The 19,301-nt window shown below is 40.4% G+C and overlaps 1 protein-coding gene across 7 annotated transcripts in view; it reads left to right on the top strand.

The window, feature by feature from the left end:
* PDE8A (phosphodiesterase 8A) overlaps positions 1 to 19,301 on the top strand; it is a 152,167-nt gene that overhangs the window by 25,839 nt on the left and 107,027 nt on the right. For 6 of the 7 annotated variants that reach the window (XM_033517077.1, XM_015638907.2, XM_015638902.2 and 3 more), the window contains exon 1: positions 546 to 1,635. The exons of the other annotated variant lie outside the window; for it this stretch is intronic. In XM_033517077.1, coding sequence (XP_033372968.1) covers positions 1,375 to 1,635 — 261 coding nt within the window. In that variant the 5' untranslated portion in view covers positions 546 to 1,374. Of the gene's footprint in view, positions 1 to 545; positions 1,636 to 19,301 lie in introns of those variants that run through there. 7 annotated transcript variants of the gene reach the window in all.

A 19,301-nucleotide genomic window follows, 5' to 3' on the forward strand; every position in this document is an offset into this window, starting at 1 on the left:
GGAGGGGCCGCGGCCGCCGCCGAGGAACATCAATAATAACAAGGTGAGCGCGGCGCGAGGGACGGCGGCTGCGGGGAGCCAGGCATTTCCCTGCTGAGGGATGCAGACACCACGGCCCCGGGAACCGGACCTCTCGCCGCTGCAGCCCTTGCCGCCGGGATGGGACGCTAGGATCGTTCTCCTTCTACTTCTCGCTCTTTTTAATTTTTCTTGCCCTTTTTTTTTTTTAATTTTTAATTTTTCCCCTCTCGCCGTTTCGCATCACTTCTCTGCCCAAAAAACCAACCGCATCATGGAGGCCCTTTGATGCGTCCGCCCGCCGCGCCGGCTGCCCCCGCGGCTGAGGGAAGCCCTCCGGGCCGTGCCCCGTTCCCCGAGGGGGCTCCCCGCGGCCCGGCCCGCCCCTGCCCCGCCGCGCTGAGCCGGGATGCCGCTGCGGCGGCCGGAGAGCCCCGCTGCCGCCTGACGGGGGGCTCTTCCTTCCTTCCGACGACGGGAACCTGAATGTCACCCCCGCGGTGCCCGCCCGCCCGCCCGCGACCGAGGCGGCGCGGGACGTGCCCAGCGCGGCGTGAGGAGCGCAGCCGGCTCCCCGGGGCGGCCGGCCGGCTTTCACTCTCCGCTGTTGTTTTTTAATAAATCGTTGATTTTTTTGTTGGTTTTTTTTTTGGCCCCAAAGCACACCCCAAAGCGCACCCCCGGCACAGCGCAGCGCCGAGTGGGACCGCGAGGAGTGAGCGCTGCTCGGCGGGAGCGCGGACGCGGAGGTGGGGAGCGGCCCCCGGCCCGGTCCCGGGTTAATCGGTAACGCGGAGCAAGCCCGGGTGGAAAATGCGCCGTGCCCCGGGCTCAGGGGAGGAGATGGAGCCGTGCCCCCGGCCGCTCTGAGCGCCGAGCCGAAGCCGGGGAGCGTGTGGTTTGGGGCTTGGGCTTTTTTTGTTATTTTTGCTTTTGCTTTTTTCACCCCCTCTTTTTTTTCTTTTTTTTTTTTTTTTTCTTTTACAAGAAGAAAAGAAAACCTTACCAAGATTCTCAGATGGCTTAGACAAATTAATAATAATCTGTGAAAATACGAAGTCGACCGGTTCTTGATTTCCCCCCTTCCCTCCCCTCCAGCTCCCCAGCCCACTGCTGAGATTGAGCTAAAAGGACCGGTTTCCTGGAGGACGAGGAGAACAGACACGTTTCTGGTGGTGTAGAAGGGACCGATGGCAATGCTTCAGAGTGTAGCGGAGACGCAGGAGAGAGATTCAACCTGTTAACAAAAAAAATTAAGCAGGGGGAAAATACCAACGGGAAGGAAAGATATATATACATATATATGTACACGTATATATATACAATTTAGAAGTATTCCCCAGGTGGCCACAAAGCATGGGCTGTGTTCCAAGCACCAACCTCTCTGACAGCAGAGTGATCTGTCACAGTAGCAATGAGTCTGAGGAGTACAATTTCCCTCACCAGACCAACACAACCATGTCTCAACAGCAGCAAGGCAACCCCGTCCCAGGATTATTCATTAAATGCTACAACACATCCACTTATGAGGCGAGGACTAATTCCTCTAAGAAAGACAAGAGGGAGAACAGCCAGAGCATGGAGGCAGAGGCCCAGACCGGCAGACCCAATGTTAAGGTAAAAAGGGTGCTAAACACGAGCACTGTTTCTCTCAGAACAGGAGTTGGCTGTAGCGCTTGAGCCCAAGGAGTCTCCCTGCCCTTGTGCGGGAGCTTTTCCTGGCTCGGGCTTTACTTTCGTTTATAAACTAATCAGTGTCTTGGCGGCTTTGTAGAGGTACCCAAGCCTCTTTCTTCATTCCACAAAATGAGTTTTTCTAATTCTGGGAAGGAGAGCGATGTTAATTGTCCTCATCGCTCGTTCGAGCCGGGGGCACGGGTCTTGCTTGTGAAGCTGGGGGTCCCCAGGGGGGATGCGCTGCCCCCGTGTCTGTGCCGGGCGGCTCTTTGTGCTCGTCCCCTCTGGAAGCAGGGATCTGCGAGCTGGACTGAGCACTTTGCATACCTCCTCCGTTCGGAAAGTTGAAGGGAGAGTGGCAGCATGTTTTGCCCTGGGTACTGATTTACATTAACAACTTGTTGACTTTGTCTATTGCTACAAATAGGGTGTTTTTTTGCGGTTTTTCCCCATGTGTTTGCTCCCATACTTTTGAGTAGAGGTGCGACACAAGACTATTTGGAGATGACACACACATACTGAAAACAAATCGTGATTTGTGATTATTTTCCTGGAAGTGAGATGGTGGTGTGGCGTGCTCTCTCGTCTGTTTGCTTTTTATCGATGGACTGTTTGTTTATGAGTTGTATTTAGCTCCTAATCTTATAGGATTTATATTTTTGCTTTTTTTTTTTTTTGAAACTGTTTTTATTTGTAAAAATGGTAGTTGCCAATGTAAGAAAAATCACATTGTAGCAGTCCTGGGGATATTATATAACATGGCTGATCTGTTCTGGTTGCTGTGATAAGAGCTGAGATACACACGCTGTAAATATAAGATACAGGCTTGATATGCAAGTGAGATGTAGCTGAATGTCAAGAGTTTTGCAGACTAACAGAAACTCTAATGATTTGTTGTTTTCTTAGGGTTTTTACTTGCATATTAAGATAACTTTTAGAGTATTGACCAGGAACAATTTACTTCAGTTATGTGGGTGCTTTTCTTTGATTGTTTTCATTCAGATTTAGTAATCTTTGTTCATAGTTTAGTAAGTTGCATAGTTTAAAAAAGTCTAGAAAATTAGCAGACACTTTGAGAGTGGTGAGCTGGGGAGGAATTAACAATAATTTATACAGAACATGAAGCTGAATGGTGGTACACTAAACTAAATTTTTGTGTTAACAACACTGCACAGGAAATGAACTTTACGGCCCTGTTCACACGCGATAGCCGTGCTCACGGCATGTTTAACACAGCAACCACACTGAGGAAGCTTAAGTTGTCATCAAATTCCTGGCAATTGCTTTGCTAGCTGAATTTTTAATAGTGATTATAATTGCATGTTAGAAAACCTAAATAAAAAATAGTCTTTTAAATTTTTTGTTCTGTGAATTTGGCTTCTGTATGATTGTTTAAGGGGAAAAAATCACTCAAACCTATTTCCAGAAGCATGTGTGGGAAGCAGTCTTAATTTTGTTAAATTTTGTTGTTTGCCTTCAAGAACTTTGTACAAATTCTTTTTACTAGGTTTGGATAATTCAGCCAGACACTATAGGTTGCTGTTGGTTTGTATGCATGCTGTCATCTCACTGACAGTCACTCAGATTTTTATCACTCTGTCACATTTTCTGCCCTTGTCATCACTCTTTAGCACAGTTCTGTGAGAGATGGGTTTTGAGAAGTGAAAATGGAGTTGTGTTTGTGATCAGTTGAATACAAAATCTTTTGGACACATCACATCTACATTATTTTCACGTGCAAAATCATGTAATAGTCCTTAGAGCTGTCAGGCAGCGTGGTATTTCTTTCTCCGCTTTTATCATTAGCGTGTGTAGCGCGATCAGATTTGCAGTTCTTAGAGTGCTAGATAACTGTGCTGTCTCAGAGACTGTGCTGGGGCAAGGGATTACTGCAGAGTAGTTTTCACAGCACAGTGAAGTTGTTTGGAAAGAAAGAAAGTGTGAGAAAATTGAAAACAATGTGCAGGAGCCTGAAACTCCTGAAGGCAAAAGGAGCATTGGGCAGGATGTTGTGCTGTTTTGTAGGATTTTTGATTTGGGGAAGAACTGTAAGAGTTAGGGTGCTACTAAGAACCATTGCTATTTCTCAGAGTGTGTAGTACACTCTTCATGGCCCCAGGGATTCCTTCACACAAACATGAAATGCTACAAACCTGGTGTGCTTTGGGGACTGGTGGTGTCACCCAGAATTTGTGTGCATTGCCAGTAGTCTGCCTGAATGACATTTTCACTTGGTTTCAGGGTGCTTTAAGTCATATATTCTCAGATTAAAGCCAACAGAATGCTGTGTTAGAACTATGAACAAAACTTGGCCTGTGTGTAAATTTCAGTGTTTTCACTTTGTCTGGAATTAGTGTTAAATTTATTAAGACATGTGTAATAGATAGTGCAATAATATTGACTGAATCAGTTTGCTAGCTATAGTGCACATTTTTCAAGTCAGAAAATGTAATATAGAGAAAAAACATCCCCTGTTAGTCGTAAAATGGCATATATCTATTGCTAATTAACCCCTGAATTACTCTGGTTTTGTCTTGTTACATCTTTCTCCTGGTCAAATAGCAGAGGATCGTTTTCTGGATGGGTGGTGTAAGCATACAGTATTTTGTGATTTGCATCAATTTATAAACTGCAGCTAAAAAAGTTCTTTTCTAGTATGGGGAACTCTAAGTTAATCCACCCAAATTTGCAGAATAATCCTGAAAGTGTGTGCGTGCAGAGGTAAATGCTGTAATACCTATTTCTCTTGTGTATGAATATGGTGACAGTATGTGAGAAATGGAAGACCTCTTTCAGGTCATGGCACCTGGATCTCCCTCCTTAATTAGTATTTTCATATGTGGCTTTTATTTGAAAATTATGGGTGCCTTGGAATAAGTGCCATATTTAAACAATGAACCAGCCATGGAAACTCTTCCCTTAATTTTCAAGGCATTGCCACCACAGATTAAATCCTGTACCAGTGAAAGATGAGCAGGACTTGGATGCAAGGACTGGGGTTTGATTATCCAGTGCTACATAAAGAATATCAAATTACACTTAACCAGTACTGCTGCAAAGACAAGTTTCCCTGATTTTAGTTTTAACTCTAAAAATCTCAAGCAAGTGGACTCAAAATTGTGACAGCCTGACCTTTTCATATATATTAGTTATGATTTTCAGATATATTTGTAGTTGAATTTGTGATAAAGGTACTTGGATTTATAGAAACCTGCTTAAACACCTTTAGAATGATAACTGTTTAATCTGTAACATAAGTGGAGTTAATGCTGAAAGGCATAAGGACTTCATGGGCATTTATTTAAAATTGGCTTGGATATTCATAATCATATGCTATCCCAGCATCCTGTGTGTGTGTGGCTCTTCTCCAGCACATTAATATACACTGTAGCACCTTGATTTTGCTCTGTCATTCTTTTACGTATGTAAGATTTCCTTCCTCTTTCCTTGAGTAACTCTCCCTGTCGGGTACATTTAATACAGAAATATGTGCATTTGGTTGCAGGGGGATCAGAGAGTAAATCCAAACTTCCTTTGTTTGAAATTAAAATTACTCCCAAGTCCGAAGGACCGAATGTGAAATAGTCTCTTGATTTATCAGCTGATGTGGGGCAGCCAGTTTAAATCCATGCTCCTACAGCCAGTAAGTTTTCTGCATTCAAACCCTGAAATTGCCTTTGAATTTTGCAGTCACTGCAAACCCATGTTGCATAATTCTGCATAGGCTGTGTGCTATATGGCACCTGCAGGGCTGAAGTGGATCTCATTTCAGCAGTTAACAGCACATTATTTAGTCCATTAAGCTGTCTGCTGTTTTCCTCCCTGTCTGGTAATTCCTTTCCCTTGGAACACACCAGCACTCCCTCCCTCTGATACTCCCACACTTTCTGTCCATGCTTCCACTGAGGCCATCCACCCTCTCTTGAATCCTCCCTGTTCCCAGTGAAACTATCCTCAATCATTTCCCTGAAAACTTCCCATCACCATTTCCCTCCCACTTCCACTGACGTCAGCTCTCCTGTACAGAGATCCTCGCTTCCACCGAGAGGATCCTTCCCACGCTGAGACACATGAACTTTTCTCAGTCTTTAGGGCTCCAGACTTTTCACACTGATGCTTTTTATACTGTTGTTGTAAGGCATGAACCCTTTCTCCAGGGGATGGGAGTCTAAGTTTTAAATTGTATGAAATGAAGTGGTGTTGTGTCATGTGAACAGGGCTCATATTTAGGTCTAATTTTTATCTTTTTAAATTTCCTGTTGTTTGTTATGTAAATTGGAAAAAACCCAAACTATAAATCACTCACAGTATACAGATGGCTACACTACAAAGACAGCATAAGCTGTGTTCTCAATTTCTAAAGCATTATTATTGGTATTTCTTGTCATGCAAACAAACTCATGCAAAATGTGTCACTGCATCTGAGGGCAATTATTTGTGTGACTGAGATGAGCAAGGTTAGACCCTAAATTTTCGGAGTATTTACTGTTGGTAAAAACCTCACTGAAACTCCTTTCAGCTGAAAATTCTTGAGCCTTTTCCATTGTTCTTCAGTGCTGCTGTCTGAGCTTGCTCTGCATCTTCTCTCTGGCCATTTTATATTTGTTTAGTTAATGTTATGTTAGTTTAATTTATGTTATTTTAGTTAAGTACTAAGCTTTTCCTTTCCTGCCACCTGACTCTGTCAATAGAGGAAGCATTAAAACCAAGCCTTTATTTCTGCAGTTCTAGATCTTTTTCTTACTGTGTTGCACCTTTTGTTATCTTAATTTTATGGCTGAGATTGAAGTAAGTACATCTACAGTGAGAAATTTTCTACCTGTAGAATGTACTTATAAGCCAGGCAGAATAACAGGAGGTGGTGTATTAATGAATTTCTAACATTCCCAATATTACATGTGGTGTGAAATTCTAATGCAAGTTAACAGCTTTGCCTCGCTATTTAAGATACCAATAATTCATATTTTTACATCCAAAATGCTAAGTTTAAGTATAAATTAAAGATACGAAATGGTTACACCTGCTTGCAAATACTTCTCATTCAATGAATTCTAGATTAGAGAATGCTTACAATCTATGTGACAATGTAGAATGTCTTATTAAGAAAGTTGTTCATGGTTCATTTGAATCTAAGAAAAAAATACTGTTTGGAAACTGTTTTGCTTTCCATTTTGCATGCTTTAATATTTGTTCTTCATGTTCAAGTAATTGTTCAAGTCAAGAAAGGGAAAGGTATTTGAATGAGATTTATTTTTAACATCCATTGAAATTGTTATATCCACTAGTTGGATATAGTAGTCGCCACTACCAACAGTGATAAATAACTGTTTTGTTTTAGTTATTGTATGAACATTTGTTCACCTCTCTTGGCTGTCACACTGAGAAAGAACTCCAGAACTGGGTGGCTTAAGCAATAGTAACAATACACTGAAAATATTATACTTTTTAAGCTGTTGGAATCTCAACTGACTTTCAAATGAGTCCTCAAAGAAGAAATAAGTATTTTGAGAAAGGGACAGCTAAAGCTTTTATTAGCTGTCAGCAAAAAAGCAAAAGAAATTTAAAGTGAATATGATAATGAGCAAAATGGCCTCAAGGCGAAATAGTTTCAATACAAGATTTACATAAGTTGTCATTTTATTAGCGGGGCACAGAAGCACCTGCACATGTAGGAGAACAGTTTAGTGTTGTGCTTTACTTTGGTGGTGTGTATGGATATAATATGGATATAATATATATAGCCCACACTCTAAACTGCTTTACCAGCTGTGGATGGAATTAAAACATTGTTAGCAATGTTTCCAAGGTTGCAGAAAGAGCATGATGTCGTGTCCCAAGCTCAATTTTCCATGTGTATTTCCATGTTTTGATATATGAGACCCATTCATCCAGTGGAGGATCAGTAGGAATTTGCTTGGTCCTGTGGCATCCTACACATTGCTATCTGTTCTTTGGGTAATATAATTAGGTATCATCATTTAACTGTAATTTAAATTGGCACAGGATGACAAGATACAAATTGAATAGCTTTAATGTGCATGACATACTAAATAGTTTTATTGCCCAGAGTTAGATTTTTGAGTTTTCAAAGGCACCAAGGGAGTAATGGTAAAGTCGTCTGCTTTGCAAAAAGATTTCAGCATTCAGCCCCTTTTAGGTTCTTTCTTGATACCCCTTTTAGGGCCAAAACGTAATAAATGATGGTGTTTTCATGCTGTGAAATTAAATAGCAGTCTCTAATTTGTGCGTTCTTCCAGACCGTTCTCTTTTGCTACGGGTTGTGCTGTTGGCCTCAAATCAAACTCCCAGGCCCTTTCTTTCTCTTTCTTGTAAAATCTGTAACTCTGTCACTCTACATAAAGCAAAAGGCTTAGCATTCTGTAAGCCAGCTCCCACATGTATGGCTTTGTTCCAGGGGAAAGGAAGAGAGCTAGAACCTGCTTTTTGACATGGAAATATGTTGACATAAATTAGGTTATATCGGCTTTGAATGTGGTAGACAAGGTAATTTGAGATGGGTTTTGATAGTATTTTAAATGTTCAAAGGTAGTCTGCAGATATATGTAGAGGGTTAATGTCCTTGCATAGCAGAAAAGCTTGGAATGAAAAAGGAATATTCAAGGTTTAAAAGCAGTTTTGGGAATAAAATGTTGCTCATGAAAAGGACTGATTCCAGCATAAGGGACTGAAATAAGGATTCCCACCCTTGCTTGGAGTGGGAGGAAATGTGGCTTTTGGTTCTGCCACTTTATTACCTGATAGACAATTTTTGAGCACTAGATCCTGAGAAATTAGGATAACACATTTTTGTTGTTGTAAAGAAAATCTCTTTGTTGGCCAGATGGGTCTTTCATTTCTGAGTGAACTAAACTGATACAATTTTAAGGGTTTTTAATCTGTTTGTGAAATAATATTTTATCATATTTAAGATGCATCTGTTTTTTGTTGGAAATGAGAACTCACTTTTTTTGGCAAAAGCAGAATTATTGTCCATGTTAATTTGAAGGTTACTTAGAAAACCAAACATTTTATATGCCTTTTTCAAGGAGGATGCATTTTGCTTTGTAAATCAAACATTTTATATAGTGACATGAACAGTTTATTGGTCTTGTTATGGGGAAAACGGTGACATTGAAATCTTTTCATTGTATTTTAGACTTCCCAGTTTCCTAAGTAAATCCATACAAAGAAAACACAGAATCACTGGACAAATATGAAAGAATGGCATCCTTTACTTCCCATTGTTTTCCTTTTGAGTTAGCAGTGACCTTTAGCTCCCTGCTGGGATGCGGTGGAAACTTTACGAGGCCCCATCTTACTTGCCACTAAAAGACAACTTATTTTTAAAGTTATACATTTACTATCCTATTCTGGCTTTGAGTCTGAGGTTCTGTTATCTCTAATAAAATTTAATCAGAAAAACAACCTCAGTAAGTGATCAGCAAAGTAAACCTTTCTAGAGAATCTTTGAAAAAAAACCTACTCTAGTTTGTTAATTAAAGCACATCAAAAGAACCTTGATCTACATTGAATGAAATCTTTCTATACTGAGGAGTAGCTACACTTTTGCATCATCATCAGAAGGACGTTCCTCACTGACAGGGAGTTATCAGGGTTGTGGCTCTTCTGACACTGAGGTGTAGAACGCTGTTTTACAGCAGTGGTTTTAATTCCAGGTTTAAATGCACAAACATGTCTGTGGGGTATGTAGGTAGGTCAAGATCTATCTTGAGCTGAGATGATTAGTTTGCAGATATGTGTTCTTTTTGGAACACTGTCTGCTCTTCCTTCCAATTTTTAAGTTTTTTTTTTTTTCTTTTTTTCTTTTTCCCTTCCTTCCTCCATAACTTTTCATAAGTTTGGTGAGAAATTCCACAAATGGTTGAGGACAGCCACACCTATTACTCTGGTAACTTGAAGCATAAGTGATGTGTCCTGCACACAGTTTAACTGCCTAGTAAAAACTGCATTTTTCCATGAGCTTTAACTCAAAGATTTCAGCACAGGATGAGTATCAGAATGTAGATCTATAAATACAGGAACCCAGAGCTTGTACTGAAGTGTGGATGGCACTGGTAGTTCTGGTAAGATATCTGCTTTTTATTTTTCAAACCAAAGCAAAGTATTATTTTCAAATACCAAAAAGATTTACTAGTGGGCCAAATTCTTACTAAAATGACACTCTTTCAGTCCTGTTAAGGTCTTTAGCTCAAGGGTTGTTGTTGTGTCTTTTGGTAGAGCAACTTTGAGAGTGATAACTCTTGAAGATAAAACATTAAATTTCTAAGCATTCAGAAGGATTTTTTGGCCTGGAATTTTTTTTTTTTGATTGTTTGGCCACACATTTGTTCCTGTGTTGCTCTCCACTGGCACCTGAGGATGATTCTGTGAGCAGTGGGGCAGTGGTGATGCAGAGCTCCCCTGTCAGAGTGTGGCTGCCTGGCCAGCTTTTGCTGTGTTTCCACTTGGATGCCTGATGTTCGTTCTGTGTCATGGGGGATTGGGGCCACCAAGGACCCAGAGCACAGGGGCTGTGCTCAGACCAAGCTGTGGCCATGTGTGCAGGGCTTTGTCTCCAGCAGCCCTCAGCAGCAGAGTGTGCTTTGGAGAAAGATGCAAGGCATCTATTTAAAGGTACAAAACCAAGGGCTCTTCATGCTCCTCTTCTGGCTTTAGTCTGAACATACTGATTTACTTCTCGTTTTTCAGCATTTTGGCATGTAATATGATACTGATATTTTAGTTTTATGTCCTTAAAACTGGCTTGACAAGTGCAATAAAAAATTGTACTCTTGCGTGGAACTTGTGAATGGGGAATTAATTTCCAAACCAGTGTTAGCACATACTTACGGCTGCAACACCACCAATGTGATTATCTGGTGTATTTGTTTCTGCAGATACTGTTGCAGGGACCATGAACAACCAATGAAAGAGTTTAGAAGAAAGCAGGGGACATGAACTGAAACTAAATATGGGTTTGCATTCTGAAGAGGACTTCACGACCAGGGTAGCTAGGTTTTTTTTATACATAGATCAGAATGTCTTCCAGATGAAAAAACTTGAGGGTGAAATGGATATTTTAGAGGAATGAAACATTTCATAGACAGGAAAGAGGGGGTTTTGAAAACCCAAACACCTTTTGTTTCATTAACAAAAGGAAGAATAAGTCCTGTGAACTCAGACACTGCTTCATGCTTACATTGATGCTGCTGCAGCTTTTCCTTTGCGTAGTATTTGGGGTTTTCTTTTTTGTCTTTGGTAGGAATGGATCAGCTTTCTGCAGAGTTTCAGATGAAAGGGCTGTTCTGCCCTTTCTGTCAATTAATGATGTTATGCATGTCCTCAGTTCTGGAGGTGATGTTGTTCCTGGCTGTGCAATGCTGTGGAGCTGAGATCTGTCAGGAGAACAGACAGCTCAAGTTCTGTGCCACTGCTGTCACTCAGAGCCCCTAAACCTACCAATGACACTTCTTCCCTCAGCAGATAATGTCACATTCTACCTCTTCCAAAGTATGGAATACTTTACTATGGGGCAGCTGCTTACTTTTTGGGAGGGATTTATGTTTTCTGAAAATTTATTGCATGTTACAGCTCCTTAAAATGAATGTATTTGAACAGTAGCTTGCTGGGAACGAAGTTTTATCCAAAACTTTTTTGTCTGGCAGTAATACCTAGTAGGAAAAACGAGATTCTTGGAGAAAAGAGAGATTTAGCTTTTATGATCCTCGTTCATCCTGCTAAAAACTCACTGAACTAATGAAGCTGCTCAGTAAGGAAGCTGACCCATCCCTCTCTCCCTTGGCTTTGGTGGGAAGGGCAGAGTTAATGTCTGTCCCTGAAGGACAGGCAGCAGTGGCAGCCTGCTGGTCTGGTAGCAAATAATAAAAAAAGAAATTTTGTTGGTCATTCTATACTTTTGGTTCCAAGGGCTAAATATTAATGTATCAGTTTATGATAGTTTTCTGAGAAACATAATTCTGCTGTCACTGTTTGCAAGTTGGATTTTTTTTTTCCCAACACATATGAAAGAGTTTTTTTTTTTGTCTTGTTTGCTTGTATCAGTGCAGAGCCTCAGAGTTCAAGGGGGAGTGGGGCAGAGGGTGCAAGCCCTTCCAGTGGTTGGTGAGAGGTGTGGGAAGTCCAGAGGCTTGTCACATCCTCAGACTTAACCTCTGGTCACAGTGTGACCATGGGAACATTGCCAAGCACCAAATTTTCAGAGAAGAGTGACTGAAGTTCACATTTTCTAAAAAAGTAAGCTCTCTTACGAATTACTTAGAATGAGATTCATAGTTGGACTGTCAAAAAAAGCAAGCTGAAATTGCAATCTCTTATTATGCCAATTAAACTGAAAGGAACATCTTTTTGTAGGTTACATAGCTCTGAAGCTTTCTGCTAACTTATCTTGGCTGTTCAAATTGCTAAGAGCTCTTACAAGGCTCTCTTGGGCTCTTTGGGCAATATAAACTCTCTCCTGCTGTGCCCTGCTAAGTTTGTGGGACACTGTTCATGGGGTGGTTTTTGCTTTGTTGGGTAAACTTGTTTGGTTGCTTTACAAAGTCTAAGCAAACCAGAGAATTTTAAAGACTGTGGAAATGAAATAGACCTGGTGCAGGATCAGGGAATGGCAGTCTTTTTGTCCATTTCTTCTGAGAGCCTTTGGGCTGTGCTAGGAAGTACAGGCTGTGGGTGTTGAGAGGTAGCTGTGATTTTTACCCTTTTATTGTGTGCACGGGATTTATTGTGGGTTAGGAGGTGCCTCCCTGATATATTGTACTGCTCTGTCAGTCCTTCTGAAATTAAACCAAGACCAGAGGCCAGTGGAGAGTGTAAGTGGTGGGGTCCAGCAAAGCTCAGAGGTCTCCATGAGCTGTGGTTTGGTTGCAGAAGTCACAGTTGTCTCCACAGGGGTATTTACTGGAAAAGTGATTTGTCCTAAAAAGTTGAGAAACCTGATGAATTCTCCCATCATCAGTTTGAGCAAGGACACAGTCTTCCTCAATCTGTTGTTTTCTCAAGTGTGTGTTTAGCCATGAAGCCATGTAGTCTCTTGCCCTTTCTCCATGGATGACCTGCAAGGAACTATCGACCCCCTTCAGGAAACCTGATGCTTTTGGTCAATGGTCCCTTACATTTTTTCCCCAGCTGACTGATCAGAGAAGTATCCAGCTGCATCCACTTGTTGGGATTTGCTGTGCCAGGGCACATTCTAGGACAAAGGTAGCAAGGAAGTGAGTTGTGTTGAGCTCACCTGAAAGCTGAGCAGCGCTTTCCTGGCTGTGGCCAATCACTTTGACTACTCTGGGATCTGGTTTCCACTTACCCCTGTAACACTAGACTCAGTAAATACTCATGTGAAATATTACCTGGGAATCTTTAAATGCTTGACTACTATTGCTTCCTGACACTTTGTAAGAGGTGCAAGGGTTTGCTTCATACCTAATTTTTTTTCTTCTTTTTCCCCCCTCCATTTTGCAGAGAGGGATGTGGGGGAATGTGGGATGTGGATTTTTTATTTATGATCTTTCCCAACATCAGGGCATCCCAAGACAGCAGGTAGAATTTCTAAGAGATTCTTCTAAAGGAGGGTCCTTTAGCCCATCCTAAAATAGTTTAATGATTTTTTTAAAGGCAAACCATGCCTTAATCATGTAGAGAAAAAGGAATGAAAGAGGATTGCCAGGGTAAAGGGATTATGGCTTACAGCACTGCCCCTGTGCTTTTGCTGGGTGTTGCAAGAGGTCTTCATATCCTTAAGGGTCTGAGTTAGGTTTGGGAAACCTTGACCTCTATACCGAGAATGATTTGAAGCCAGCAGTAAGTAATTTGTTTAGACACAAGTTCTTAAATGCAGATTAATTGATTGCTATAACTACAGATACTTTTGTCCTAGAACAGACATGAACAGACTGTCCAAGGGCCATACACATATGTACAGGATATTTGCCAATTAGCTTGTGGTTAATTTAAGTAGAATACAACCCCCTGACTTAGTCAACCCTCAACTGTGCAGCTCAGCCACAGCCTTGTCCTCACCCCAGCACCACTCTCAGCCTGGCAGCCCATGTGAAACAGCATCACCTTTAACAGGCAGCATTCATCTGCAGTGATGTGTGGCACTGTACTGCAGAGCAAAGTATTTTCAGTGCCTCTTATAGGAGGCCTGAACAGGTTTTAGAAGAAGCAGGACTTCAGTAATAAATCTGATCTCTTGAAACATGAGTTGGAAGTTGTAGCTCCTGTCAGCAGGTTCACTGTATGATGTATTGTGGAGCCTTGGCTGCAAAGAAGCTGTAGCCTGCAGTTAATGAGCTGTTCAAAGTAGCTGTGAAATTGTCAACTTAATTAAGCCAAGTTTAGTTACCAGTCATTTTTCAAAGATTTTGTGTGAAGAAGCAGGCTCTGGAACTGCCCAGCTATGCACTGTAGGAAAGTGCTGTGTGCTTTTCTGAACAGAAATTAAGAGTTCATGTGGTAAGAGAGAGTGCTATTTTGCAAAGTGTTTAAAGAAAGCCCCTGGCTGTCCCAGCATGCTGAGGAGCTTCACAGATATTTCCATTTTTAGATAGTTAGAAAGCACTCTAAAACACTCAGTGAATTGCAGCTTCTGTGTGATTCTGATTGAAGATCTACTGCAATTTTTTTCACTTATCTTTTGAAATGATCATGCATGTGCAATTTTTAAATTGTTGTCTGTTTCTTTATAAAATAATGGATATTTATCTTTGTGCTGTGTCCTGAGTCCCTTTCTCTCCTGACAGTATAGAAAATTTAGTCTGAGCACTACTAAAACACCTGCTGAAGACAGTGGAGACTGCAGTTCAGTTAGCTGGGTTTCTTCGTTTTGTCCTTGGACAAAGAGTAAATACTTTTGCAGACATTTGAAAACTTCTTCTACCCATGACCTTGAAAGGACCCATCAGATGTTGCAGAAACAAATGTTTAGGGTCCTAGCTGCTGAGGCATCTCCTCTCACATCGTGTGTCAGTTAATTGCAATGGTCTGTTCTTCAGGTTGGAGATCTCTTACTGACATAAGTAGGGTAAAGTCTTCTTCTAATTGCAGCAATACTGATACTACTCTGCTTGTTGCAGCATAGTTTATGCCATTTGAGGGTAAAAATACAATGGTACAGCTTTTTCCACAACAGAAAGCTTCCCTGTATTTCTTGACATGTGGAACTATCCTTAGGACACATTTAGGTGAGGTCTTAATACAGTCAAGGACAGGACTGTATGAGGAATGTTACCTAGATCAGAAATATCATTGAGGGATTTGAGTTTTAACTATATTTTATTTTGGAAAAGATGTCTGTTATGGATATAGTGATAGTGGATAGAGGGAAGCATGCTTTTGTTAGAATAGCTTGTTTCAGCTGAGGAACTGGTATGAAGTATACCAGCAAAACCAGTTTTGCTAATGATAGCTGCATTTGCAATAGGAAGGATTCCCAGGACATTTGTGTTACACCTGTGCCAGGAATTCAGGACTGTGCAAGTGAAATGCAAGTGAAGTGAGCACATGGAGCCTTTTGCTCCTTGCTGAGCCTTTGGACTGTAATAGTTTCTGGCAGCTGATGCCTATGAGCCACTTGCCTGCTTTTATGATGCCTTTGCAGCCAGCATTGCTAGCAGTGAGAGCTCCAAGGAACTCTGCAAGCACTCTGAATGCTGCCAACACACTGGTGCTTTTTTGGAATTTTTCCTCTTTTGGACAGACAGATTTAACAGGAAATAGTTTGGCTGAGGTGTGAAATCATGACGTGAATATTTGCAAAACTTTGGGAAGAAAAGGTATTTTTTGTCAGCAAGACTTTGTAGGCTAGACCAGGCAGTAGAGCAAACAGAGGGGGGAACAGTCCTTGAATTAGGACAAATAAATGATTGTTAATGGCCTTTGTCCTCTGTTGCTGTTTGTTTGCCTTTTGCTATAGGACACTGCTCTTCAGAACAGGCTGTAAGTGGCTCTGCATTCGGTGACTTCAGGTTATTAAGGAAAAGTTGAAGTATCAGTTAATTAATTGCATCATTTAGAACCGACTTAGTGTTAATAATTATCTCATGAAACTATTCCAGATTTATGTTTGAGAATGGGAAAAGTAGTATAATAATACATATAATAAGTATGGAAGATACTGAATTATCAAGTGTAATTTGGTGACAATTTGAATGTAATGCTAAATTGTGGCAATTTGTGATAGGAATGTCACACCACAGCTGCCTCTATGCCAACCCCCCCATTTTACTGCCTGTTTCTACTCAACCTTCTTACTTTGTCATCCATGGTGGTCTGTAGTATTTCTTTAACTTGTTCAGTCACACATAGCAGAAGTTTTTTTCTTCTTTTCTTCTTTTGCCACTATATTCTACCTTCAACTGTCATTTTCATGTTTGTAAAGCTTATAAATACAGATTTTAATTAATACAGATTAAAACACAGGGGGATTAAAAACTCTGTCCTCTCACTGACAAAACTGCTATCAACTCCTCTCAGAGCTTTTTTCCATTTTGTTACTTTGTACTTTTGTTTGGTGAAGGTCTTTGTGGAGGGTCCAGCTTCTTCCCACCCTCTGGACACTGTCCTGGAAATGACAGAATCTTGCTTACAAAGAGGCATAGCTAGTAAACAGATGTCACCCTGAAAACCTTTATTTAGTACACACAGTGTACTCTTAATCATTTGCACCAAGGTCAATAGCCCTTAAAGGGCCATTATTATAAATCAATCTGATATTGGAGGAGTATTTTCACAGATGTGTACACAAACACAAATAAACAAATGGGTAATTTTTTTTCTCTAACTTCAGCTAAAATGCAGTAAACTTATTTCTAATCTGCTGTACTAGAAAAATTATTTTTTTTGTCATTCATAAAGCTTTTAAAGCTTTAGTGCTGTTCTATGCTTAAAATTCCATACAGACATTTTGAATTGTAGATGTATTCTTGTTCTGCTTAACAGAAAGGAGTAATATTGTGGAGAAAAATAATTTTGTTTTTCATAGCACAAAACATAAACAATCAGTTGGTGGGTAAATTGCTTGATTGTAGTTTGTGAACATTAATTTTAGTTGTTTAACTATGAATAGAAACTGTCATAACTGACACTAATCATGGACTCCTAGCTTTACATGATTCAGCTGGTGCTGACACAATTTCATAATAAAAATTAGACATTTTTCATCTATTTTTGTAACCATGTCAGTTCAGATACTTGCTGTGTAAAGGGCATATCTACACAAATAGTTGTGACCAAGCTGAACTTGCATCTGAAATTGATTTTTCTCCTTACTAGGAATTTGACAGTGTTTTCCCAAAGCATTGAAGCTCAAGTTGGTTTTGTGACAGCTTTCTTTTTGAGGAGAATTGAGTGAAAGAAATTGTTACTTTTCCTCCAGATACACTCCCAATAACTCTCATAATTCCCATTTTTTTCATGGGGTCACGTTCACTGTCTCTAATGTAACTAACTGTTCTTTTATATGTTTAATATCCATTCTTTCTTGCACTTGCAGAATTGGTGACCATTAGTGTTAAATAGCCCACATTTTGCTTATGGAGCTTTGCACAGGAGCTCCCTACTCTGTTTGGGGCTACAAACCGGTTCTCTGTGTTTCCTTTTGAGTAGTGTTAATAGACTGAGCCACCTGACTCTCATCTAGCTTGTGCTGAGGGTGGGGTGGTATTTCATTGAAGCGCTTTGCAAGTAGCCCTGAGCCATGTGCAAGAGTCAGATTTGAGGCATCTTGGCCCTGTCTCTGTACCCACATTCTGGAGCCCAGGTTTGTGTGTTGTGGGGAAGATCTGCTGAACCTCAGCAGTTGTTTCCTTTACACTTCATCATCTTCCAATCCAGTCCATGGAAAATAAACCTAAACTCTAATTACTGTGTCTGTTTTATTTTTTGCTCTTTAAATCTTCTTCACCTTTTTTTATAGCATCCTTCCAAAATGTGTCACTCTCTATAAACATTAGGCTATTAAATTTTTGAAGCTCATGACAATGTTGTTCCACAGATCGTGCATTTGCATTTTCAGGATAAACACCCTCCAACCAGAAACTAAGCAAGCTCAGTCTTTTGTGGTGCACTCTGTCCTCATATGCCCTGGGATCAGGAGTCCCTTGCCTGTTTCATGTCACTCACATGATGTTGTTTCACACTTGGGAATTACATCTGTGGGTCAGCACTTCCTTGCTTTTTAGAAAAACCCCTCTCTTTAGAGAAAGCAGTTGCTTGATTCTAACTGCTCTTACTTAAACAGCAGATTTTTAGGACTGCTAAGTTGGTCTAAACTTTACAGTCCTTCCCCAGAGAATGTTAGCATCATAGAATTAGAAATTACCCCAAATAAATAGAAAATAAAATAAATAAAGCACAGATAAACAAAGGGAGTTGCTGGGGAAAGGCCTTCAGTATTTCCAGCCATCATTTTAAACCCACCAGATTCTTCTTTGAAAAATCCTTGAGACTGATCACATTGTGCTTTGGCAAAGACTTTTGGGATTTAGAATGATATTTTACTTAGTGACTCGTGGGTCTCCTCACTCAGGCAGGGAGATAAAGGAAGATAAGATGGTCAAACAGAAAAATGTTAACTTTGAATGATATATAATGGTCAGTCAAGGCCGTAGTGTAGCTTGTCTGCTTTGTGACTGATAAGCAACTGTGGTGCAAGGACTACACATGGTTTTTGGACTGAAAAATCTTATTTAGCTATTTAGCTTTGTCTCAATTATAGGAGCTTTTTTATTATTATTATTTTTTCTCTCTGTGACTTGAGTTGTGGTTATTTATTTTTCTGTGGGATTTTTTTTTTCTGGATAGAAGTGACACCAAATCTTGCTGAAGCAATGTACTATTCAAAAGTTTAATCAATGTGATGTTTGAAAAAGAAAAAAATAGAAGTGGAAATATATATAAAAACTAAAAACTGTTTCTCAGTCCAATAGTTTGAGCATTTCAGATGCTGTTGCAAAAGCTCAGGAATGACTGGCTGTGCCTGGGAGTTCAGTGAATTAAGCTCAGTTGGGTAATTTCTGTTCCAAGTGTGTTGCTGGGGAGGGCAGGGAGGAAAGGGTCATACTGCATTGTGGAAAATGGATTTAGGAAAAAGCCCAAGTAATGATACATCTTATTTGTGTTAGCAGGCGACAGCATGCATAGTTTGCACAGCTCTTTGTAATTGTTTTTGATAATCAGTCCAAGAAAGTGGAAAGAATTAGTGCTAACAAGAAATCCCATCTTGGAATGCAGACTCACTGGGACAGGGCTCATGTTTTCCTATTGGTTTATAGGGTTGTTGTATACTTCAGTGCTTACATGATACAAATGTAAAAGTAAAAACCAGTGATGATGATGTCAGGAAGTGAACACTCTGTCAATTCACTCCTTGTAGTGACATGCATTTTTAAAAAAAAGACATAAAGTTCTTTATGCATAAGGAGAGCGCAAGAGTTGAATGTGCAATTAGAAGTAATTTAGTTCAGAAATAGATGAGTTGTTTGTCTGCTGGCATAACTAATGATAACACTGGTATCCAGTGTCTCAGATATTTACAGTAAAAAATGGAAATTAACAATAAAGCCATCAAACTGAAGTTACCAACTGAT

This window comes from Parus major, chromosome 10 (assembly GCF_001522545.3).
Source record: "Parus major isolate Abel chromosome 10, Parus_major1.1, whole genome shotgun sequence".
Taxonomy (NCBI): domain Eukaryota; kingdom Metazoa; phylum Chordata; class Aves; order Passeriformes; family Paridae; genus Parus; species Parus major.